This window comes from Quercus robur, chromosome 1 (assembly GCF_932294415.1).
Source record: "Quercus robur chromosome 1, dhQueRobu3.1, whole genome shotgun sequence".
Lineage (NCBI taxonomy): Eukaryota > Viridiplantae > Streptophyta > Magnoliopsida > Fagales > Fagaceae > Quercus > Quercus robur.
Window position 1 is genome coordinate 27,805,834 of NC_065534.1, and position 13,523 is coordinate 27,819,356.

The 13,523-nt window shown below is 32.6% G+C and overlaps 2 protein-coding genes and 1 non-coding gene across 3 annotated transcripts; 2 read left to right on the forward strand and 1 right to left on the reverse strand.

Annotated features, from left to right (window-relative positions):
• Positions 1-223: 223 nt before the first annotated feature.
• On the reverse strand, positions 224-1,898 carry LOC126728071 (uncharacterized). The gene is made up of 4 exons (XM_050433948.1): positions 1,558-1,898; positions 1,219-1,311; positions 634-771; positions 224-526 (listed from the first exon to the last, which is right to left on the reverse strand). The coding sequence occupies exons 1-4, from the start codon at positions 1,819-1,821 to the stop codon at positions 485-487; spliced, it is 537 nt and encodes a 178-aa protein (XP_050289905.1). The 5' UTR covers positions 1,822-1,898; the 3' UTR covers positions 224-484.
• TRNAG-UCC (transfer RNA glycine (anticodon UCC)) lies at positions 1,396-1,467 on the forward strand. Its single transcript has one exon. It is a non-coding gene; the product is annotated as a tRNA-Gly (tRNA).
• A 6,983-nt stretch (positions 1,899-8,881) lies between the features above and the next one.
• LOC126728079 (protein GRAVITROPIC IN THE LIGHT 1) lies at positions 8,882-13,420 on the forward strand. Its single transcript, XM_050433954.1, has 3 exons — positions 8,882-9,198; positions 9,674-10,370; positions 12,376-13,420. Exons 2-3 carry the CDS (start codon positions 9,677-9,679, stop codon positions 13,152-13,154), a joined length of 1,473 nt encoding a protein of 490 aa, XP_050289911.1. The 5' UTR covers positions 8,882-9,198; positions 9,674-9,676; the 3' UTR covers positions 13,155-13,420.
• Positions 13,421-13,523: the final 103 nt, after the last annotated feature.

Below are 13,523 nucleotides of genomic sequence, written 5' to 3' on the forward strand. Positions count from 1 at the left end.
ACTACATGTAAAGAATATTGAATAATTACCCGTACTGAAAATTATTATTTAATAAATTGGAGGAATACATTATTCCTTCTATTTAGTTTGTGAATCTCATTATGAGAGGGTTAATGCATCTATTTGAGGGTTGTGGGGTTCTCAAAAAAATAATGTATATATCTAATTATGTATGCATGAAATATCTTTTCTTAGCCTTGTTTAATGTAAATTTCGCTAGAACTTGATAAAATGTTTCCCTCTTTAGACCAAGAAGGAGAATTTTCTTAAGAGCTAGAATCTGAGTACAAAGGCTACATAGCACAGTCCAAACACAACCATCCTTACCTCTCTTAAACCCAAGCAGGTACCACGCAGATACCATTTCATATCCAACAGACATTTTTCATACGAAGTCACAATAAACATGCCTAGAAAATATGCAAATTCTAGATCTTTATTGAAAACAATGGCTGAATCAGAATGGCACCCATTCTCCAAATTTTTAATTCTCACTCCTTTTTGGCTTGTCTGAAGCATGAATTACCTAAAACAAAATTCATCCAAATAATTTAGTTAAAACCCAACTTGGAAATTTGGTGAAAAAACAAATTAATTTTAAGTGCTCATAGAAGCAAGCAGACTGGTGTGTACCGTATTAGCAGAACCAGGAATCCAATCATTAGTGGCTGGGTTACATTGGCAAGAGGTGTGGCAGCTGGTCACAGACTCAGGTTCTAGGTGGAAGCATTGGCCATTATTGTCCCCCATTTTGATGAACCCTGTTCCTGTCTAAATTACAAATACTTGTACAATCAATTTTTTTTCTCTGCTAGGTAAAGACCCAATTATAAAATTTTAATTGTTTTATCACACGGTCTTTCATATGTTATGTCTCAGCATTGAATGAGTAGCCATATGATTTTATCGGTTTGAAGTTAAGGAAACACACTGTCAAAACTCAAAACAAATAATAAAACTACTTGGGCATTTTTCTGCCTTAAAATTTTTTTTTTCAATTAATACAATTTTGTGAATGGAACATATAAATATTTGGAACATTTTTTTTTCTTTCCTTTTGGTTTATGAAACATTTTGAAAATCATATAGTAGCTGATTTTGTTAGATATTAGTGATGTATTGTACAAAAATGGCCAAATAGGCTACTAGTCTCTTAACTAGAGAAGAAAAAGAGAGAAACAAAATTGCACTGTAGCCTATTGGTGATAGTATTAGTACCGTGTGGTGCTCTTTGTCAACACAGTTGAGATCCTTGTAATACTCTGTCTCCACAAATTCCTCTGTCACTTTGCCTCCATTGTAGATCAGCTTCTAATTTAGTCCAGTTTCAGAATAGAGCACGTCAGATTTTATAGACATGGCTAAATAATAATAAACAATAAGACATTCCAACAAGCGTTTGTAGTCCAACGGTTAGGATAATTGCCTTCCAAGCAATAGACCCGGGTTCGACTCCCGGCAGACGCAAAAACATTTTTTCTGATAATTATTTTTTTCATTTTTTTCAAACAAAGAAATTGAGAAATAAATAGAAGTTGTCCAAAAAGAAAAACCAACCTGAGGATCATTTTCGAGACGCTGAAACTCAACGAGTTCGGGGATGAAATTGTTGTTGTTGTTGTTGTTGTTGTTGTCATTATTTGAGTTTGAGTTAGAGAGAGCATCGACATATTGAGTAGAATACTCACTACGCTGAGGCTTAGTGTGGCGCTTTGGAGCTGCTTCATCAAAGTACTCTCTTGCCTTTGCTTCCAACTTTGCTTCTTCTTCCACCGACAAGTGATCGTCACTCCTATTTGGCCTTTCCCTACAGCACTCCATTTTTTTCTCTTATTAAAATTTCTCTCTCTCTCTCTCTCTCTTTCTTTTTGCTATAATTGAGCTACAGAATTCAGATATGCCTATGCCTATGCTTAAATAGATGATATCAGATTTTTTTTTGTCTTTGGTTTTGTCGACTTGATAGTACAATCATTTGGGAAAAATATCAACCTTTTTGGAAAAATATCTTGGAAAGCTGGTCTCAGGGACTGGTAGATAGGTGGCAAGTTGGACTTTTTCTGCTAACCGACTAGTAGTTGATTACAAGAAGATATTACATACACATATTACATCTATATAATTTTGTGCTCTTGTTTTTAAATTTAAAAAATATATAGATATCAAAATATTTTGTTTTAAAGTAATAGTCAAATTAGAATGTTTAATGGATAGATTTTAAAACTTTGGTCAAATTAGTTTTTTGAAATATATGATAGAATTTTAAACATCAATTAGTTTATGGTGTAAGATGTAAGTAAAATTCAAACTACAGATTTCTTATTTAAAGGCAATAGATTTTATTAGTTGAAACCCCAGTCTCTTGTTAGCAATAACCTCTATATGCAAATACAATTTTACATTTTATCATATAACAATACAGCCTCACGCTGTAAAAATGTGTAAAAGAATTGTCTATTAATATGATAATCATCTGTCTTAACTACAAAAATGTGTAAGATATTGTCTTTTTTTTTTTTTTTTTTCCTTTTTTTTGCTACATTAAGAGTTCCACTATAGGAGATTGAACCCTACGGGCCTACACGTCTCCTATAGGAGGTACCTTAGACAAAGATGTTTGGTAGTTAGTCAATTGTAATATAAATGTTTTATTGCTGAACTCCTAAAAGCAAGTATACCCCAAAATATTAATTTATTGACTCTTTAATAAGAGCTTAGGACAAATGAAGTGTAATTTTTTTTTTAATGAAATTGGCAAAAAAATTATTGCTAATAAAATTATTTACAAGGAGTACATGTTGGAGGAAGACACCTCAAAGCAAATTACAAAGAAAATATAGCCAAATAATTATACAAATTGTAAATCATAAAGATGCGACCAATACAATTTTCTATAACAAAAAATCTATAACAGAGAAAAAAAAAATGAAGATTATTAAAATCTTAAAAAAAAAAAAAAAAAAATCCTAAGCTAAATGCATGGGAAATAAGGGTTGACAACCCCTAAAAGCAAAGAAGAAAGGCAGAGAGATCAATAAGAAAGGCAGCATATGACTCTTGAGGAACTTGAGGGACGCACTATCTGACACTTGTGATGGCGATCTATAGAGGCTCAGGCACATATTAGCAGCAAGTATCTAACATGCACCAAAAGGAGTCTAATTCTCACCCATTCCTATGATCCCTTTATTGCATTTGGTATATGCATTCTTTGTCAAGAGATCTAGATCTCATTATTATTGTGAGCAAATGGTGTTTAAGATAATTATTGTAAAATCATATATAAAATTTCTGTACAAATGAGTAGAGTGTATGATGTTCAAGATAATTATTGTAAAATATTATAAAGAAGTCTAATAGGAATGGAGTACACATTAGATATATTCAATTCCATAAACTAAAGGAAACTAATAACATCATGAGGAGGTTTGAAGGAGAATCAAACACCATTGGATCAATTAACATTAGTTTGATAAATTTTTAAGTTATTTTCATTTTAATCCTTTATGTTTCAAATTTTTTTTTTTTTAATTCTCCATATTTAATTTTGTTTTTATATTGGCCATACTACCCAATTTATGTTAGTAAATATGATAATTAGAGCATCTCCAGCAGAATCAGCAAATTTTTGTACTGTTTGGAGAATGAACGGTGACTTTTACCTTTATCTATCCACTTTTTCAAATACACTTTCCAACAGACTCTCTATCTCATTCTCTTTCTCATTTAAATATTATTTCTTCATTTATTATTTATTATTTTTTTTAACAACTACACATCTTCCAACATTTTCTTTATTCAACATCTAATTATTATAATAGAAAAAAAGATTTGAAGAATGAATAGTAGCTCATCAGACCTGATGAGCTACTGTTCATTAGCAAAAAAAAAATTGAGTTTTAGGAGAGCCCTCTTTCCTTGTTTTTCTGATTTCACTCTCCAAATTTTGGTTATCCATAGCCTGTTGGAGATGCTCTTACAGGCAAACACACACCAAAAAAAAAAAAAAAAACTTAGAATCTTTTTTTACCCCACTTTTTAGAAGATCCAGATCTTCTAGAGTTTCTAAGATACTTTACGACATTTAGTTCTTTTAATCTTAACCTTACATTTTATAATGAATGGTTCAAGTTAAACCATGTTATCAATCCACTTAAAAAAACCTTAAAATAATTAACCCAGCTCAACTATAATGATTCCACCTCAGCTTTTGAAACTAAGGGCTCGTTTGGATCGATCATAACTCAGTTTTTATAACTCATAACTCAAAATTCATAACTTAAACTCAAAACCCATAACTCATAACTCAATTCTCTCTATAATTCAAAAACTCCAAAACTTTTGTCTTGTTACAAAACCGAGTTACATATCTAAGCTTTTAATTTCACTTTTTACTAAAGTGGTCGAGCCTACCCCACTAACAGTAAACAAAACTACTTGGAGACGGAAGATGGAGTTATGAGCAGGTGAAAAATCATAATGCTGCATGCATGTATGATGTCAATCCTCAAAAAGAAGAACTTATCAAATTTGGGATTTATTTTTCATAATAATTAAAAGAAAATGTTAACAAATATCCTAAAAACATTGTTTTAAGAATTATTTTTATAAATATTTTATGGAAAAATGATAAAACAATTAATTTTCTGACAATTTTTTTATATTTTTCATAAAAATGGTGTTAAAAACTTTCCTAATATGATTTATTAACAATTATCCTAAAAACACCCGTTAACATGACTCAATTCAATAAGGATAAAACTTTAGACAAAATTTACGTACAGTACCTTAGGTGCTGTTCTTTATATTCCTCTCTTAAGATTCAACCATGTGGCTATTTAATTTAAAAATACACTTCTATCCCATGAGAAAAAATTCATATGACAGAATTTTAAAATGAGAACCTATGAAACAGCACCTAAGTACTGTACCTAAGTCTTGCTCAAAACTTATGTATCACAAACATCTAATTGCATTGACCAATAAAGATTATTAGCAGCAAGTAGCAAACATGCACCAGGAGAAGTTTAATTCTCACCCATTCCTATGATCCCTTTATTGCATTTAGCATATGCATTCTTTGTGAAGAGATCTAAATCTCATTATAATCACGAGTAAATGATGTTTAAGATAATTATTGTCAAATCATATTGAAAATATGAATGGAGTGCGTGATGTTCTAGATAATTATTGTAAAATATTATAAAGAAGTCTAATAGGAATGGAGTACACATTAAATATATTCAATTCCATAGACTAAAGGAAATTAATAACATCATGATAGGATTGGAGGAGAATCAAACATCTCAATTAATACTACCTATATCTTAGTTTGTTTGTCCTCTATTTCATTTTGGAATGTCCCAAAATATTGTCATGTTTCTAAAAATAAAAAATTATTAGTTTACTAATGTTCCTATTATACTCCTACTTTATTTTCAAAACTATTTGAAAAGAAAAATAACTAATATTTTAAAAAAATCAATTTAATAGGGGCACCATTTTTGTTGCCTTATTAAGAATTACTCTTTTAAAAAAAGCTGATAAATTTATTTAAGGGTAGTTTTGTAAACTTATACATTTTTATAAGGCAAACAAGACAATAAATGATGTTCCCTTAAAAAATTTGACTTTTCAAACATGACAAATAAATTAAGACGGAGGGAGTACTAGTTTGATAATCCTTTACGTTTTAATTTTTTCATTTTAATTCTTCATACCAAATTTTGTTTTTAGATTGGCCATACTACTCATTTTATGTTAGGCGTAAATGCACTTTTAGTCCTTACATTTTGGTTTTATTTTATTTTGGTCCTTACATTTTAATTTTACCACTTTTAGTCCCTAAACCAATTAACGCGTGTTATTTTTGTCCTTTTCATCAGTCAACCAACAGAAATATCTGAAGTGGCTGACAGAGGAATTAAAATATTATAAAAAATGTCACATTAGCATCTACTTTTTTTTTTAATTTTTTTTATAAATAATTTGTCAATTTTAACTAAATAAAAAAATTAAAAACAATAAAATATATAAATTTAGATCTAATTCATTTTGAACAAGAACATATCACAGATTTAAACATCAACACAAGAACATATGACCATAAACCCAGAACCAAACACAAACTCAAATTTAAAAACACAAAGAACATGATGACAAACATAAACTAGATTTAAAAATTTGAGCATAAGCCTCTCTCTCTCTCTCTCTCTCTCTCTCTCTCTCTCTCTCTCTCTCTCTCTCTCTCTCTCTCGATTACCAAAAAACCCTTTGTCTCTCTCTTTCTCCGATGGTTCTCTCAGACAAATCTCCGCGTCAGTCTCTGATCTCAAGCTTCCTCTACTCCTCTTCCTCCATCATCTCTACCTCGCACAAATCCTTCGGTCTTGACAAGACCATGCTCGATGCTGCTGCTCTAGCAAGCTCCAACAACGACGTCTCGTCTCCGACCAAGAACTTCATCGTTTTGGCGCTGATCGAGCTTGGCAAGATCAAGATGTACTCGTCGGCCTTCTACACCACCTTTACCGCTAGCGGTATTCTCAGCTGTGGTCTCATTCACATGGCTGTCACTCCTCTCGATCTCGTCAAGTGCAATATGCAAGTCTGATTCTTCTAGATCCCTTGCTCTCTTCCGTTTTCAGTTTCTTTTTGGCTTGAGTTGATGATAGTGGGTTTTCTCTAGGAGTGTGCATGGGTCGGATTGGGTCGGGTTGAGGGGATTTTTTGACCTAACCCATCATGATGGATAAAAAAAAAATTCAACCTATCACATAAGTCCAACCCAACCCACATAGGTTGGGTTGAACCCATGGGTTTGACAAATTTTTTTATATATTATTATTAAATTGAGTAGAAGAAAATATAAATATTAATATATTAAAAAAACCTAAAATTAGTATCAATGTAACTCCTTAAAGGCAAATAACATTAATGACTAAACAACAATAGTAATTTATTAGGGTTTGTGTGAACTAATTGGTTTTTATATAGAATAGGAAGAACCGGTTATTTAAAATTTTTTATTAATTATATAATATATTATATATATTAAATTAGTATTAGTAGGAGGAATAGAGGAAGTGTTGCTCTACAGCTGGTTTTTTTTTTTAATTATTAAATATATAATATATATTTAAATATACATAAGTGCCCTACAGCTAATTTAAAAAAAATTATTAAATATATAATATATTTTAAATATATATTAAATATGGGTGGGTCGGGTTGGGTTTGGCGGGTTTGTAATTTTATGACCCAAACCCAACCCAATCCACTATTAAAAAAAAAAAAAAAATTGTGACCTAACCCAACCCACCAAACCTTAAAAATTGACCCAACCCGACAAGTCGGGTTGGGTTTAATGGGTTGGTGGGTTTTCTGCACACCCCTAGTTTTCTCTAAGATTGGTGGCTGTGGGGTTGTGAACCCCAGGCAGTGGTGGTTGTTGATTGGTTTGGATTCGTTGGTTGTGGTGGGTTTGATGATTTTTCTGGATTGGAGGTTTGATGATTTTTCTGGGTTGGTTTTTTAATGTGGGTTTGATGATTTTTTCATGTCGGAGGTTTTGGTGGAGGATAGAGATTTTGTATGAATTTTTGTATGTTTATTTGATAAGAAAACACAAGAAAAGAAAAGAAAATCTTAGATTATTTTAATTTTCTGGGCAACTCTAAGAACATGTTACCCATTATTCTTCCGAAAATAATGAAAAAAAAAATTATTTAGGCAAAATTAATAAATTAATTTTTTTAAATTTATATGCTGATTTGACATTTTTTAATGTCAAAATAATTTTTTTTAATTTTTTTAATAGTATCGTCAGCCACATCAACTTTTTTTGTTAATTAGCTGACGGCAAAGATTGATATTATACATACTAATTGATTTAGAGGCTAAAAATAATAAAATTAAAATGTAAGAATAAAAAAAAAAGTCAAAATATAAAAACTATAAATACATTTACACCTTTATATTAATAATAATAAATAAGATGACCATTAATGACATACAAGACCCAAAAAAAAAAACTTCGAATCTTTTTTGTCCACACTTTTTAGACCCTCAACCAAACAAAACATAAGTGCTCGGACCCAAACCAAAAGGCAACAATTAATGTATAATAAAGAGATAGGAAAGATGGTCCACGTGACGTGACTGGATTTACAGAGTCAACTAAAGTCACAGATTCCAACCTTTTATTTTATTCTATTTGAATTAAAATACTTTTAATAATTTATTTTAAAAAAAATTAATTTCTTTTTTATAGTAAATGAAAATAATTGTTAAAATATTAATAATTTTTTTTCTTAAAAACTTTATTTTAATAAATTATTAACCAATAACATTTGTTAGTATTTTTATTTTTAATTTTTATATTTCCGCCGTTCTGCTTAAAAAATCAGAGAGTCCCGATCTCTACCATACAACTGTCCCCCAGTAACATTAATACGACTCAGTTGGTGAGTATCCATATAATCATAGATGATAGGGTCTATTTGGTAGATTCAAACTTATATTTTCATATTTTAAATAATATTACATATATTTTTATACACCTTTTTATTTATATATATTTCAAAAAATTTCAAACAGTAATTTTTAAACTCCTCTATCAAACAATCTCTAAAGAGTCGCTTAGTAATGTTATTTTAATAACATTATATATATTTTTAAAAAATATATATAAATAAAAAATATATAAAATTACGTATAATATTTTTTAAATACTAAAAACTGTGTTGGAAGCAAACTACTTAACAACCTCTTAATTTCCACAAACCAAGTTGTGTGACTATTCTCCCAAAAAAAAAACATAGAAATGATTCTATGCTTTATAATAAAAGTTTGGGTGGGTACGGTGGGCACAGGCCACTTCCCAATCTTCTCTCACTCACAATGTTCAGTAGCGTCAGTTGAGAGTTGAGGACCCATAGTCCTTTATCATAGCGGTACCTTTCCTTCCTAGCCAAGCCAGAGAGACACTCGCAGGTCCACTATTCCACCACCACTCAACTCTCAAGCTCAGCGCTCTCCACTCTCCAGGAATAATAATAATACTAATAATAAAGCACCTCCAATTTGAAACCATAATTGACAGACACAGCCTCTTGATTGTTGACTCACAGAGAAATTCAGAGAAGCGAAACAAGATTGGGTTTTAGTGCACAGTGACAAACAAAAACCCACAAATAGGTTAGACCTCTTTGCTAGAGGATAGCTATTGTTGAACTTAAACCCTTGTAGCTGTTGTTTCATTTTTTCTTTGTTTTAATTTAATGACATTCCCTTTTTTGACAAAGCCTTGTTTTTTATAGGTTTTTTTGACAAAGATGTTTACTTGTTTTAATGACATTTTACTTTTTTTGACAAAGTTGTTTACTTGTTTCAATGACATTTCAATTAAATATTGCAAAAATAGGAAATTAGACTTTGATGTTAATTAAATGAGCTTCATTAATCAATTGCACTTGCGTGTTTCTTTTGTGCCCTGCTCTGCTCATTTAATTATGTGCGTATAATAAATAATAAAGGGTCTTTGTTTTCTTAAATGCTGGTGGAAAAGCTTTGATCTGATTCTCAAGAAAAAAAAAAGCTTTTAGAAAGAGTCAGTGAGTGTAGTGCTTGAGCTTTGAGTTTATCTGATCTGCTGCTTCTTTCTTCTCTGAAGAAAATGACGAGCAAGGCGTCAAATTTCTCGGATCTGATCCAAAGAGTCGCCGCCTCTTGCTTGCTTCATCCACTAGCCGCGAGCCGCCACGAGAATCGAGCTGGAGTTGAGGAAGACGGGTCCAAGTCCGAGTCAGAGTCAGAGGCAGAGTTCAAGTCCGAAGAAGAAGAAGAAGAAGCAGCAGAAGAAAAGGAAAAGTACAAGGAATGGTGGGAAGGGACGAAGGAAGAGGCGAGAATAGAGAAAATGATGGAGATGGAGAGAGTGATGAAGGAAGTGTTCGAGGCAGTGTCGTCGATGAAGAGAGCTTACTCGACCCTGCAACAAGCGCATTGCCCGTGGGACCCGGAGAAGATAAGGGTGGCTGACGTGGCTGTGGTGGGTGAGCTGAAGAGGCTAGCTGTGTTGAGAGAGAGATTCAGGAGGAGCAGCTACAATGGAAGTAGAGGAGGAGGAAGAAGTGGAGGAGTGGTGGGGGTGAGAGAGGTGGTGGCGCCGTATGAGGCGGCGGTGGAGGAGCTGAAGAGGGAGGTGAAGGTGAGGGAAGTGGAGGTGGAGAATCTGAAGGATAAGCTTAGGAATGTTGCTACACTCACTACTGCTACTACTACTACTACTGTTACCAATGGAAAGAAGGGAAGGTCCCACTCTCACTCTTTGTCAAAAAAGAAGCTTTCTTGCACTCTTCAACCTCAAGGTCAAGCTCTAAAATTCTATCCTAATGTTTTTTTCTTTCCTAAAACTTTTTATCAATTCTACTACGACACCTCGCTTTGTTGGGTAGTTTTTACTTTTTACAGTTACACCCCATCTTTTCACACTGCACACTTCATAGTTCTTTTAGTTAATAAAATGCTGAAACTAATGGCAATCTTATTACAAAGTGATGTCACAATAAGTGCAACTAGTGCTAGATGTACATTAATAAAATGAGAAATAAATTTCTTAATTACATTTTTGGATAGTGTTTAAAAAATTGACACTTAGCTTTGTTTAGTAAAATTGCTAATAATCCTAGCATCAATAATTTAGTTAGATGTATGTTTTAACTGTTTACATTAATTCAAAACCAATAGTATCATTAACTTCTCCTGACATTGGAACTAAAACTAGTAATTATTCTGTAATTCAGAAATACAACAATGCTATACTCCTTTCTCTTACATGAATAATGAGCCTTATCAGTAGTTCATGTTTAGGTTGTTTTTAGTTTTTACCTTTTACAGTTACACCCCATCTTTTCACACTGCACACTTCATAGTTCTTTTAGTTAATAAAATGCTGAAACTAATGGCAATCTTATTACAAAGTGATGTCACAACAAGTGCAACTAGTGCTAGATGTACATTAATAAAACGAGAAATAAATTTCTTAATTACATTTTTGGATAGTGTTTAAAAAATTGACACTTAGCTTTGTTTAGTAAAATTGCTAATAATCCTAGCATCAATAATTTAGTTAGATGTATGTTTTAACTGTTTACATTAATTCAAAACCAATAGTATCATTAACTTCTCCTGACATTGAAACTAAAACTAGTAATTATTCTGTAATTCAGAAATACAACAATGCTATACTCCTTTCTCTTACATGAATAATGAGCCTTATCAGTAGTTCATGTTTAGGTTGTTTTTAGTTTTTACCTTTTACAGTTACACCCCATCTTTTCACACTGCACACTTCGTAGTTCTTTTAGTTAATAAAATGCTGAAACTAATGGCAACCTTATTACAAAGTGATGTCACAATAAATGCAACCAGTGCTAGATGTACATTAATAATATGAGAAATAAATTTCTTAATTACATTTTTGGACGGTGTTTAAAAAATTTACACTTAGCTTTGTTTAGTAAAATTGCTAATAATCCATCAATACTTATAGCTAGATGTATGTTTTAACTGTTTACATTAATTCAAAACCAATAGTATCATTAACTTCTCCTGGCATTGGAACTAAAACTAGTAATTATTCTATAATTCAAAAATACAATGATGCTATACTCTTTTCTTTTACATGAATAATGGGTCTTATCATGAATTTAATTAATAGGACCATCATTCAGGTGAAAGGAGTGAGTACTAGTAACCGAATAGTTTTCCAGCCAAAATTGTCCCCCCCCCCCCCCCCTCTCCTTTTTATTCCAAAAAACACAAAAAGGGGAAAGAAAGTATTTTTTCTCTAAGTTATGACTAGAACTCACTCAATTTAGTTCCTTGAATTTTACTTCAATTGTTAAATTAATCATGAAAGTTTAAATTTTCTCAATTTGTCCCCCTCTTTATCAAAATGAATTAATTTGGTCATTTGGTCCAAGACTGTTAGTAAACAACATTGTTTGAGCTTTTTTTCATTAGAAACTTAATTGAAACCATTCATGAGATCTACCATTTAATAGATCTTATTGTTTGATGAGTGATTTTTCTAAAGATTTAAAAATGTTTACATAGCTACATTTGCTAACAAATTTGGACGGAAGTTCTAGATTGTCTCATTTTGACAAAGTAAGAAACTAAAATTGACAAAAATTAAACCTTAATGGACTAATTCGACATTTGAAGGGGGGAAATTAGGTAAAGGACTGATAACATTTTAGCCTAAATTGTAGGAACTAAAACAATAAAAATTTCCTAGAAGGTTTTATGTTCTTCTGGTTGTATTGATAATATGTAAGGAATCTGATAACCTACTTTTAATTGTAACAGGTGCAGTAGCCCCAACTTCTGAGCTCTTTGAAACTACAATGAGCCAGGTTAGAGAGGCATCCAAGTCCTTCACATCCCTCCTCCTCTCCCACATGCGCTCTGCCCACTGGGACATTGCTGCTGCTGTCCGTTCCATTGAAGCTGCCACCACTGCCACTGATAGTATCACCTTTACCAACAACACTTCATCTGCCATTGCTAGCCACCATGCCAAATATGCTCTTGAATCCTACATTTCCCGCAAAATCTTTCAAGGATTTGACCATGAGACCTTCTACATGGATGGCAGCCTCTCATCCCTCCTCAATCCAGACCAGTTTCGCCGTGACTGCTTCACCCAGTACCGCGATATGAAGGCAATGGACCCTTCTGAACTTCTTGGGATCTTGCCGACCTGTCACTTTGGCAAATTCTGCTCCAAGAGGTACCTTTCCATTGTTCATCCCAAAATGGAGGAGTCCTTGTTTGGAGACTTGGAACAGCGGCGCCAGGTATTGGCCGGGAACCATCCTAGGAGTCAGTTTTATGTTGAATTCTTGCAACTTGCCAAGGCTGTGTGGCTGCTTCACTTGCTGGCATTCTCACTTGACCCAGCACCTAGTCAGTTCGAGGCAAGTCGGGGAGCTGAGCTTCATCCACAGTATATGGAGAGTGTTGTTAAGTTTTCAAACGGGCGCGTGCCTGCAGGTCAAATTGTGGGTTTCCCAGTTAGTCCTGGATTCAAGCTTGGAAACGGTTCGGTTATTAAGGCTAGGGTTTATCTGGTATCTAGGACGTAAGGCAAACAATTGAGGTTGTTATATGTCAAGCTGGCTGTTCTTAAACAATTAAAGGGCTTTTTGGGATTGTTTGTTTATTACTAATGCTGTTAGGATATCATTAGGTTATTCTTGTAATTAAGACGGTTAGATCACTAATGAGAAGGTAAATGTAATATTAACATTTGCTGTTTTTGGAACCGGATGTAGCCACTTCAGATTCTAGACTTGAAATCTGGAACCACTTAATCAGTCTTAATTGATGTTTTCCATTTTGTTCCAAACAATGCAGGCTCATGTTTCATTGTTAGAGCTATTGCCATCAATGGAGGACCATGTTTATGCGTAAGATACCAAGATATATTGCAGATGAAACAAGCGTTCTGAAAT